A 12,247-nucleotide genomic window follows, 5' to 3' on the forward strand; every position below is an offset into this window, starting at 1 on the left:
TGTGCTTTCTGTCTCTTTGGTCACAGAAGATGAACAACGTGAGGAAAAACATTTTTTTCCACTAAAGAGACTAAAACTAGAACCAACATACTTGACGATGACTTCTAAAATGTATTTAAGAAAGTGTACCTTTCTGGGAAAGTGGTTTAGAATTTCAGATATTTCCACTGGACTCATAATGCAAGTGAATACTGTAATATTTTAAAGACAGGTATTCTGTACTGGTCGGAATAGTGTTCAGAACAGATTCATAGTTTGTAAAATTTGGACTTTGATGGGCCGCTTTGGAATCCTGCAAGACATTGCTTTTTCACTACCTTTTGGACAAATAGAGTTCTTCTTTTTGTTTCACAAACAATTTGGCTGGACAGCCTAGTGCCCAGGAAAAGGTTTTCCTTGCTTCTTTCTGGATAGGGAGCTGGTCCAGGGGAGATGCTTCCAGGGTTCCCCGTTTGCAGACCCCACAGTGCTCCCTATCGGCTTGGCCATCCCCTTTAAGACACCCAGGAGCACTCCAGCCCGCGGAGGGTGACTCCCCCTGCAAAACGGAACCGTGATCTTCCTCTTTAAGTTCACCAGCACTTTGAACTTTGTCAAGTACTTGCAAATCTGCAAGCTCATTTACTCCTCCTAGAGATCCTGAGAAAAGTGAACCTCTAATCTACATTTAAAAGGGTTTCCCTTAGGGTACACAGTTGGGGGCCAAACTAGGGATGGAACCCTCTCTTTCTCTGGGATAGATTCTGGGGCTGACTGAAGACCAAGGTTTCCAACTGTGTTCACCAAAGCCACCTCTGTCTGGTGGGTTTCATCCCAAATCCTTTCGCTGGTAAGTAGTTTTTTTGAACTCTGTCTTAAATAACATTTGGCCAATGTATGTTTCCAAAACTACACAATTTTATTTATTTGTTAAGTTTTTTTTACTGACTACAAAAAAAGCCAAATGGGGCTTTAAGGAAACACACATATAATTGAAATATTATGCAAATGTTTTTCTTGGAATTCTCTAGTCCTTCCCCACATAGAAGGGGGAGAAAAATTAACGGCAGACAATGCTGCTCTGTTACCTAAGGTTCTCTGAGTAAGAAGGAAGGTGGTTTTGAAAAGGCGGGTTGGGAAAATAATCTCAGTGGGGGCTCCTTGATTTCGTCTGGGAATGACTAATTCTAAAGTGTGTCAACATAAAGCCACAGGACATAAGTATGACACCAGGCCTGCCTAAACTCATACCTAAGTTCTGGAATATCCAAATCTAAGAATTATAACAGAGGTACAGTTAAATTAAATTAATTAAAAGTTCTGTTATTCGATACATATTTTAAAAATAAAACTTTCCAAATGAAAGTCACTGCCATCACCATTGACAATAAAATCCTGTTTTCTGGTCACAACTCCCCTTTTAAATCACCTGCTAACTGTGACTGAAGGAACAGAGGACTGAGACCAAGGATGTAGTTTATATGACAAATCATAACTAGATGGGTCTGGTTTTTTTCCCCCTCCTGGCTCTTTATTTGCTCTTTCCCTATTAAAGACACTCCATTTTTATTGAACAGCTTAGGGTTTCCTTATTTATATGTTCCCTTATTCTAAACCAATGTATCTTGAAGAGCCCATAACATAATTTTCCAAAATGTTTTCATTAACTTTCTCTTAAGGGATCTCAATAACCTAGTAAGAATAATCTCATAAACAACACAGCTGAAGCATAAAATTCCAATAGTAATTCTTTTAAACTTAAGGATAAAAGGTTTATTGAACTTTGTGATGGTGATGGCAGCATTAAATATAGTAGTAATCTGGGCCAGCCACAAAAATATTGGGAAAAGTAAAACAAACAAACAACAAACAAACAAAAACACTGGTATCACATTTAAGGTAAATTATATTCTCTAATATAATTCTATTCACTTACATACTTTGAAAATACTTCAGTCTACATCTTATCTAATTTCTAGTTTGTTTTCTAATTTGTCTTGACAAATGACTCACAACTAGGAAGAAGTCAGAAAATCCTTTTCATATCAGAAATGATCACGCCTAACGTTCTATTTTCCCTCCATTTCTCCTCCAGAAGCCTTCCCACCGCGGGTCCTATTTGTTTCATTTGGTGGTTTGACGACCCTTTGAAAATCTCCTTTGTTCTTCTGCTTAGCTCAAAAAATAGGAACCTCTTCAATAAAAGATCAAAAGTATCCTGGAGACAATTTTGATGTTACCATTTTAAGGCTGAATCTGAATAACATTTTAATAGGAGGAGTCCCATAGTCGATAAAATAAGAAATGTAAACATATATTTGCAAGTATAGAATTATCTTCTAGATTATATACTGACACAGAATTAGTAATCTTCAGTAGGATATTGAATATTCTCAGTAATTGCAAATAAAACAGAAAAATCACATTAAACAAATCCATGACAGTCTATGGAAATGCCGTACACATCTATTTCCACTCCATTTTTCACATTTAATCATTGCTAAATCTCCACAACGTATTTTTCTGATGTCTCATTCTGTGGCAATATTCCATATGTTTGGCAACCGGTCCCTCATAAGAAGAAACTTTCAATTAATTTGGCCGCAAGTTTTCTCTCTATTAAGCTATTCCCAGAACCAATCCCTTAACCCCCTAACATTATAATGAAAACAAATTATACTTTAAAGGCATTTGGGCGTGAGATGCCGCAGTAAAACATCTGTGACTAGACCCAGATTGACAGAGGGAAGGGGAGTGGGGCGATCTGAGAAAAGAAATCCACCAAAATAACAACAGGGGTTAGGAGCTGCCTCCCAAGATGATTTTCCAGTCCGCCACTAACACAGTTAACCCAAAGTACATTTTCCAAGGGAGAATCAATTTCAATTTTGCCAATTAAACCCAACCTGTCCACCTACCCCCAACTGCAGTGCCTCAGAATGGTTGATCTGTGTTCCATTTTGATCAGGGTTCCGTAAAACTGAGGACTAAAACAGGTAAAACCTCACAGCGGCATGTGAGGTTTTCTTCCTACAGCAAACAATAGCCCAGCTCCAGGGCTGCTTCTGGTTCTGGACCCAGAAACTGCTCTTCCCTCCCAGGCCTCCTGGGAACACAGTGAGAGAGATGGATCTCACCTCTCTGTAGCTTGCTGGGCACTCAACCCCCAATGGCACCCCGGTGCTCAGAATTCCTGCACAAACCCATGCTCCTCCCCGCAAAGATCTCACAAAGGAAAGAAGGAAGAGACAGAGGAAGGAAGGGATAAAGGAAGAAGAGAGAGAGAAGGAATACAGATATTCAAGCCACGATGGAATTTTACTAAAAACAGTAGACCCTGTTCGCTCGCATTTGGGTTACAGGCATTGTTAACAACACATTCCAGGAAGGGAGGAAAGGCGGAAAACCATTACAAAAGTAAGCCCCACCCCCAGCCATCTCGGAACCCAGCAATCTATATACAGTAATGCATCTGGTGCTGCCATAGCAAACTGCTGTTTCAGTCTGTCTCCAACCTTAGGTTTCCCAAAGTGGGTAAGATTACTCCTTGCGTCCACTCAGCAGCTAAACTGGTTCCAAGTCTCTCTGCATTCCAAAGCGTCTCAGCCCGAATCCTGATACATTTCCCTAATGGCACAAGGTCCCTCCATCCAACTCCACCAACCCTCCCCCTCCACCACTCCTTAATTTGGAGAAGATTAGTTTCCCAGGGAAAACCACAAGATAGCCACCATTACTGACTAAATCAAGAGGCTCGAAGGAGATTCCTTAACAACGTGATAGAAAGAAAGGTGAGTCCCTGTTAACTAATTTCCCAATCCGGATGACTGCAGGTGTGACTGTCTCCCTCCCCTTCCTCCGCGGCAGCCCTCCCAGCGCCTGAGTCTCTCCGGGTTCTGTCTGCTAATGCGGTGCTAAGTAATCACTAATTGACTGTAGCACAGAGTGAAAGGACACTAAAATCCGAGGCAAAAGGGAAGTGTTAGGACAATGGAAATATTTAGGACTTGAGGCTGTCTACACCTGGTCAGCGGGGTCATCAGGTCACTGTTCAAAACCCAAGACGCCCCTGTGGGCTGTGTTTTGTCTACTCAATGGAAAGCCATTGCTTTGCCGGTTTCCCGCCTGCCTCGACCCCCACCTCACCTCTAGGACTCGATTTTTAAAAAATCGACCCTGGTATTTGGTCGCGTAGGCGGTCCCCAAGACGTCTTGAGGACTCACGTTGCTCTAATCCCCAGAGCGTTCAGCCTACATTCTTAACCCCGCTTTGTTTTCGGCGTGTCAAGAGGGAGGTACAACTAGCTTTGGTATTCCTTCCTTTAACTTCCGCCGCTCCTGGTTTCATCCCGCCCGGGGTTTTGCTAGTAATTCTTCTTCCTGATTAGTTTCACCCTTCAGAATCCTTTAAAAGACATTCGCCCTGCCTTCTTTAAAAAAAAAAAAAAGGTCTCATCCGTGATGAAGCCAACCGCTGAGCCCCAAAGAGTGAAGCCTGCGCTGAGTGCCAGGCCAGCCGCGGCTTCCTCTGTAGGATGGTGGGTACAACCCGCGACCCGCTCCATTTCTCCCCGGGCACACAGTGTTACCAATTCCCTCCCCATGTCGAATTTAATTTACAACAACGGCTGCGCAGGTACAGACCTCGTCTCTCTTGAGCCTGCCACATTTCAAGCGCTCTTCAAGTTCCGCTGAGCGCTGGGAGCCCAGACGAGAATGCGGGCAGGGCGCGCGCAGCGCAGGGACCCGCCAGCTGCCTCCAGGCTCTGTGCCGGAGGAGCCGCTCCCAAAATCTGAGAACAGCTTTCTAAGGGTTAAAAAGTCACAGAAAGACTTGTGCCGCCAGCGTAGGGGGTTAATTTTGTCTTCCCAAATTCTTGGTGCGAAATGGGTATGCGCAAGAAAAGAGCTTACTGTCTCCGCTCTCTGGCCGCGCTCCCACCTGCCGCGCCTCTTCGCGCGAAAAAAGTCTGCCCGGCTGCAAACAGGTAGGAAACTGGTTCCGGGTTTGGCCAGTCCCAGACCAATAGGGATAATAAACTAGGAAGAGGAACGGGCAAAGTGGAAGGTGGGAAAGGGCCAAAGAGCAGAAATGCCTAACGCGCCGCGCGGTGGGCGTTCCTCTTTTGCCCCCTGCGCAGTTGCGACCTCCTCTCGGGGCGGCTGGACGCGGTGCGTGCGAAGCCGGCTCCACGGGAAGGGCCGCCCTGTCCGCACCTGCCTCCCCTAGCGAGCCCTCAAAAACCCAGGGCGCGCGGCAGGCTCGCTCAGGACCTTGCGCCGCCCACAGGTGCGCAGCAAACGCTTTTGGATGCAATTCATCGTCAGTCCCCCGGGCCACCCAGGCCGGCGCCTGCCCGCGGGGCGGAGGAGCTCTGCCCTGGTGGCGGCAAGGTCACGCAGGTCGCGCTCCCAGACCCGAGGACGCCGCTCCCGCCCGGCCCCGCCTGGCTCTGGTTTTCCGCGAGGATGGACGGCGACCGAGCGAGGAAACCACCCGAGTTAGGTCCTGTCTCCTCTCTTCAGTCCCGACTTTTCGTCTTACCTAGACACGGACATGGGACCGCTCAGTGCAGACCTTCGCCCCTCACCCGCCCACCTGCCTGCTCTTTGTCCTGGTTAAATCGTTAATTCCTCTCCCTGAGCGCCCTGAGTCTGCGGCTTCCCAGGCGGGCTCCCCTCCGCCCTCTCTGCCCTCTCCGATCTAGGCAAGGGAACGCAGGAGGCCGGAGCCAGCGCGCCCCTCGGGCGCCCTCGGCCTCCCGCCACCCCAAGCGAGGCACGGCCGCAGTCACCCGGGTTTCTCCAAACTCCCTCTGGCTGGTGCGTGGCTCTGGCCCGACGCTGGGACGGGATCCTCACGGTTGGAGAATTTGAATCCCCAACCCGCGAGGCCCGAATCTGCCGACGGAGACAGCCAGTCTGACCTTTAAAAGTTGGCCCGCCTCTGACAATATTTTTGTGACGCGGGGAAGGAGGTTTGTGGCGTCGGGGGCTGCTGTTTGGATATCTGTACTGGAATCTGATGGAATTTCAATCTCTATATTTTTTTCCGTTTTTTTTTTTTTTTCCTGGCACCACGAGAAAAGACAGGAATGGGAAGAAGAGCAAATCCCTGCTCTAGAGTTTGAGAGAACTGCTCACCGGAAAGTGAGTTCACTCCACCCTTAAGAAATGGCCCGCAATAGGATAAGGTCGGGGACGAGGATTCTAACGCGACCAGTGCAGGGAGCCGCACCCCGCGCGGGAGCGCCAGGAAGGGAAGAAAGGGTAGTGAGGCGTCCTGAGGAGTCCTTCGCCCAGATCCTGCCAAATACAAAATCAAATGCCCTTTCCCCACAGCTTCGGGGTTCACAAGAGCGCAAGACAGATCTTTTAGGAGACAAGGAAGGGACGGGAGACGCCCGGGCTGGCTTCTCAATTACCACTCCCAGCCTGGACCCGGCGAATCACTCCTTCCTCCCGCGGGGCTGGCCTGCTCCCTAGCCAGCATTCCGGGATGTCCGTTGTCCTTTCCTGCGAGCCCCGGGAGACTACGTGTGAGATGGACCAAAACCGAGGGCAAGGGGCGGATAAAACGCCCACCTCCCTGGACGTCCCTCACTATTCCCAAACGTCTTGGTCAGCAAGAGGGGCCGACAGGACCCAGGTGCGTGGGGGAACTGCTGGATTCGGGGAGGAGAGAGGTTCGGAGGAGGCTAAGAGGCCAGCGCACCCAGCGCTGGGTTAGGCGCTGTGGGAACTCGGGCCTTGGCAGCCCTGGGGGAGGCAGCGGGGACGACCCCGGACAAAGGCAGGTGTGCCGGAAACAAGAGAAACCAGCCACCCTAAATCGTGGGCCAAGTAGCTGGGACGCATCAGTTTAGGACGAAGTCCTTTTTTGAACCTATCCACTGGCGCCCACAAAACAAGGAACTCTGCGCGTGCTGGATGTGACCCCGAGGGTGTCGAGGGTGTTGCCTCCTGCAGAGCACTCCCACCACTCAGAGCAAGGAGCCGGGGTTCGAGTTCCTTAAAAAACACTGACCTGAGGCGGCGGGAGGGGGGCTGCCCCGCCCACCAGTCCGCGCTTTGGGGGGGCGCGGGGTGTTCTATTTCTCTACCCAAAGTTGGTCTCGGATTGCTCCCAGCCTCCTCCCTCCGGATTCTCCCGAGCTTCTTGCTCAGGCCTACGCCCCTCAAACGGATAAAGACCCCCGAGTTTGTCCGGAGAAGCCCCAGCCAGGCACGGCCCGATCCGGCGACCCAGGGGCTCTCGGAGTGGGAAGGCCGGGACCCGCTCCGCAACCTCTGCACGGAAAAGCAGAAGGCCAGCAATCGCTTCAAAGACCAGGCCACCCAGGAGCGAGCAGTGTCTGGAGGCGCTGTGTGTGGGGGGCGTACAGGGTGTAAGGAGGAAGGCCACCAAAAGAGAGAAATGATTACATAATTTGATAACGTTTTCCTGAAGGGAATGCGCCTCACCCATCCCGCCAAAGCAAAAGACTACTGGATTCCAACCCCTAAAACACCCCTAGAGGCCAGGGCACCAGAGGCACTGAGGTTGGGGAATCTCTAGACCTGCGCTGCCAAGTGCTCCATCTGTGGTGGCCCAGAGTGAAGAAGCAGAACCTGGTGGTGGGGTGGCGGGTGACCCTTCCAGTTGGCAGGTTGGAGGGATCCCTGCGGGACAGCCTTTCTGTTGTCTCCTCCACTACCAGGTTTAAACACCCACAGCCGGAGATTAACCCCTCTTCCTCCCTGAGGCCCAAGGGCATGTCCACCCCCCCCCATGGAATTCTTAGGCTACTGGGTCCGATGCCCCAAGAAAGAGAATGATCGGGTATATGTGCCAGAGGGGACCAGTCCCCCAGTGCCCAGCACCAACAGCTTAATAGCCAGAAGCCAGATCTGCTGCAATGGGGGAGGGTAAAATCCACACACATCCCCAAAAGAAAAAAAAAACAAAGCTGATCCCAAAGCCTTCAGGGATTGGTCCCCTAAATTTTGGCCAGTGCCTCCTCCAACCCAGGCCACAGAACCACGGCAAGACAAAAGGAAGGTCAGACCAACCCCTCCTGGTTCAGCCTTGCCTCACTGGACCACCCTGGGATGAGAGTCCCCTTCTCTACCTCATTAAGTTTTCCACAGTTCCAACCCAGACGCCGAGGCCTGGCGAACTGTAGCTCTGAAGGTGAGTTCTAGGCAATTTAGGAAATCGAGTTCCTGACGACAAAATCAAAGCTGTCTCTGAGTAAGAAAAACGAAAAGTGAGACCTTCTGAGAGTGTGTCCTGCGCATCCAAAGAAAGGCTGTCAGAGCAAAACCCACCGTCTTACATTGCGGTCCTAACAGAGGCCACCTATGGACCACAACTATTAAAGCACAGCTGTATCGGGTAACAAGGACGTGAGTCACACACACCTGCGCCCACTCACACACTCCCCTCACTCGCGCAAAGGTACAATCAACTTAAGCTGCAGCACCTTTGCCAGGGTTTGTGTTCGTGCAGGGGCTGACGATCCACTCCCTCCTGCCCTCGGAGGGCTGGGGTAGTAAGGAGTCAGTGAATCCCCAATGCCTTCCACAGATACATCTTAACGGTAAATTCCCCAAGGCACAGCGCAGACTTGGAACTGTTTGCCAACAGTTGACAGAAAAAGATACAAAACATAGCTGTAGTATATAGTCAAGGAACAACCTAAGTAGGTTTGAGTGAAGCTATCCTCTTCTAGTCCCCTCTCACAAACTTCCCAGGAAGTCGCGGGGTAGGGGTGTGAGGGGACAGACACGCTCGCCAGCCTGCCTTGGAGGTACTGCTGGGGCAGAAACCATGTCATGGAGAGCCGGGGCGCAGGAGGGCGCGCTGCTGCGCCCTAGTTCCTAGGTAGGCACCCTCCGTGGATGAGCCGGTCCTTACTTAAACCTCAAGGATGTAGCTACCGGTCCACTGAAGAAGTCGCGGGCGGAAGCACAGCCCCTTGGCGAGCGGAGTGAGGGAGCCCCTCTTCTCTCTACCGTGCCCAGGGGCTTTCCGCAGAACCCGCGAGCCTGCGGGGCAGGGCTCACGCGGCGCCAGCCAAGCGAGCGCGACGCCACGGGACCTGCTCTGGCCTCCGCACAGACTCTCCACCGAAGACCTCGTTCACCAGCAAGGAACAGAGAAAATTCTCACTGGGAAAATCCCTGCGCGCGCGCGCACACACATACACACACACGCACTCACCTGAGGATAAACAAGCCCCGAGCTCCGGCCGCCTTCCTAATTTCGGGGACGGGAAAGAAAGCGCCCGCACACCCTTATCTCTCTCCTTTCGAATCTGAACCATACTGAGAGCCTGCTCTCGCGTGCGCCAAGGCTGTACCCCGAGTTCGCAACTTCGTCCCGGTGCTTCTCCCTCCCTTCATTCCTCGGCTAGCTGGAATATGGCGAGTGGACTTCCTCACCAGGAGCCGGCAGTCCCTGGCGGCGCAGGCGGCGGGCGCCGCGGGCAGCAGCGGCTGCGGACGCACCAGGCGCGCACGCCCTGCGCGTGGGGACAGCGCGTGTGGCCTGGACTTCTGCGCCGCTAGCCCCGGCGGCGGGGGACGCGCTAACTTCCCGCCAGCTGGGGTGAAGTTGCACTCGCGGTACTGCGAGCTTTGACCGTAGCCCCCTCCCCTGGCGGGGGAGGAGGGTTTGGGGGACCACCCCAGCGCTTAGGCCTGGCCTGCAGCTCTTTCCTCTGGTGTCTGTCCCCAGACAGCACTCTCCCCAAGGCTCCTAGAAAAAACATGGGCTGGGGATGCGGGGTTCGGTATCCCTAGGCTCGCCTCAAGCACCATCCGGGAGGCTTTCACTTTCGGCCCCCAAAAGCCAAGGGCCAGGCCCTTCAAACGCACTCTAGCTGGTGCCCCTGCTTGTGACCGCCTCTGCGCCCGGGCCGCCGGCCCCTCGCCCCGCCCGTCCTCTCCGGTCCAGGCTACGCGCAGCGTCCGGCCCGCCCCAAACCGGCCAAAGCTGCCGGCCGTCTCGTTATCAAATTAAGTCAGCGAGAAAGGGGGGTGTCTTACGTTGCATCGGCACACCAAGCATCTCCGGGAGCCCCTTGACAGCCCCCTCCGCGGGGACAGCTGCGCTCTGCATCATCTCCGAGCGAGAGCCAGCGAGTCGCAGTCTACGGAGATTTCTCGTTCTCTCGCTCAAGCTGGATTCAGAAATTTGAAAATAATAAAAAACCCAACCAGACCGCCGAAGTCACGGTGGAAGCCGGACCCTCCGCCTCTACAGGAGGATTCCACAGGCTGCCTGGCCCCCTCCCCCCTCCAGTCCTCAGTCTGTTTCAAATCCCTTTGATCTCGCTCTCCCGGGTTGGTGCACATCCCGGGTTGAGGAGACGCTGTTGCTGCAGCTCTGGCTTTTTTCCCCTCCTCCCTCCCCCCGCCCGCTTCTCTCCCCCTCCCCCTCCACCCTTCGCGTGCCGGCCGCCCAGGAGGCCGCGGTCACCCAGGCATTTTGATTCATTCACACTGCAGGAACGGCCGTGACGTCGCTTTCCGCAGGGAGGCCCGCCCTTCAGCCAAGCCCCCCACCCAGCAGCGAGCGGCGGACCCAGGCCCGAGTGGTGGTGCTAGCGCCCTGAGAGAGGAGGGCCGGACCGCATGGAGCGGGGCGGGGCCTCACGGGCCTTTCCCCCTGCTCCCCGCGGTGCGGGCTAGCGCCCCGTGTATAAATACTGCAGCTGGCTCGGCCGCGGCAGCAGGTGGTCCCGGACGGCCGCGTCTGGGGCTCGCTGGTTTCCGTGGATCCTCTCGGGGTTCCGGCCTCAGCCGGCGGCTCGTGTCCTCTCCGCCCCTCCGTTCGAACCAAGGGGCGGGGAAGGGCGGGGCAGGCGCTCCGGAGGCCTGGGTCGCACGGCGGTGTCTTCCCGTCGCGCTCTCTTGGTCCCGGGCTTCTCTCGGGCGGACGGAGCGTGCTCCGTAACTAGATGACTCCATCCTCCTCCTCCTCCTCCTCCTCCTCCTCCTCTCCTCCGGCCAATTCCTTTCCCGCCGGCGCTTCCCAGCCCTTGCTCGCTCTCCCCCGCGTCTGGCTGAGGCCGGGCCAGGGACAGCCAGTACTCAGCCTGGAACGCGCGAGTCACGCAGCGGGCTGCGGCGGGCCGAGGAGAGCAGCCAGGGTCTGCGCACGGAGGTGGCAGGGCGCGGGCCCCCGGTGCGCGCCCCCGCACGCCGCGGCCTGCAGCCCCGAGTCGGCTCCTCAGTCCTTCCCCGCCCCGTCCCGACTGCTCTGCCCGCGTCCTCTCAGCTTGTCCTGCCCTCGGTCCTCAGAGACCGCTCTGCCTCAGCGCTGCGACCGCGGGCGTTTTGAACAATTCCCCACCTCGTGTGTGCGGGGCGGCAGCGAGCACACCACCCCAGGGGCTAACCAGAAAAGGCGTGTGTGTTGTTACGGTATTTACAACACACACACACACACACACACACACACACAGCAATTCTCAACGCGAGTTCCTGGAGGAAATAACACACACACACACACACACACAGAGCAATTCTCAACGCGAGTTCCTGGAGGAAATAAAACAGAAGGCCCGCCGCTGGGACAGGTCTCCGCCGAGGTTTCCTCATGCTTCATCAGATTCTCTACGCCGCCTGACCGGCAGACGCGGAACACCCATCCCCCGGACCCGGCGGCGACACCGCCACTCGGAATTCGTTCTAGAGATGTAGACATATGTGTAATCCCAGCATAGTGGAGTCCAGCCCGGGTGGGAAAGGGAACTGTGTGCTCTCTCCAACTTTCCAGCGTGTCCCCTGCTTTTTCTCCTGGCGTTGTCCCCAAAAAGGGGACACCAGGGTTGGTGAGGGACAAGCATGAGTGTGGGAGCGGATGGCATGGCTGTCAGCGCTTAGAATTTGTTTTCAATGAAGTCACAGTGCCTTCTATGTGACCTAGTACTGGGTTGGCATCATCTCTTGCCCTGTTTACCTGCGAGGTAACTCCAGGGCACAGGAAAAAAGCCAAGAACCCGGTGACATTTTCAGTGTTTACCAAAATGTTTTCTACAAAAATTTAGCTAGTAAACAAACACGAGGAAATGCCAGCCTCATTAAGAATCAAAGACAGGAAAAACAAAGCATCGTAGCACTTACACCTTTTTTGTCTGTTCAATGAGTAAAGGGGGGCGGATGGTAGAATTCAGTGCTGGTGAAGGTTATTTGATACTGCTACTCTCACAAATATTGTTGGTGTGCTTATAAGCTCTTAAATTCGTTTGGAAAGCAATTAGGCAGTATGTATCAAACC

The 12,247-nt window shown here is 53.4% G+C and overlaps 1 protein-coding gene across 1 annotated transcript in view; it reads right to left on the minus strand.

Annotated features, from left to right (window-relative positions):
- Positions 1–10,205, minus strand: part of LHX4 (LIM homeobox 4) — a 43,673-nt gene extending 33,468 nt beyond the window's left edge. The window contains exon 1 of the mRNA XM_004269819.3: positions 10,012–10,205. Coding sequence (XP_004269867.1) covers positions 10,012–10,087 — 76 coding nt within the window. The 5' untranslated portion in view covers positions 10,088–10,205. The remainder of the gene's footprint in view (positions 1–10,011) is intronic.
- Positions 10,206–12,247: the final 2,042 nt, after the last annotated feature.

This window comes from Orcinus orca, chromosome 1 (assembly GCF_937001465.1).
Source record: "Orcinus orca chromosome 1, mOrcOrc1.1, whole genome shotgun sequence".
Taxonomy (NCBI): Eukaryota; Metazoa; Chordata; class Mammalia; order Artiodactyla; family Delphinidae; genus Orcinus; species Orcinus orca.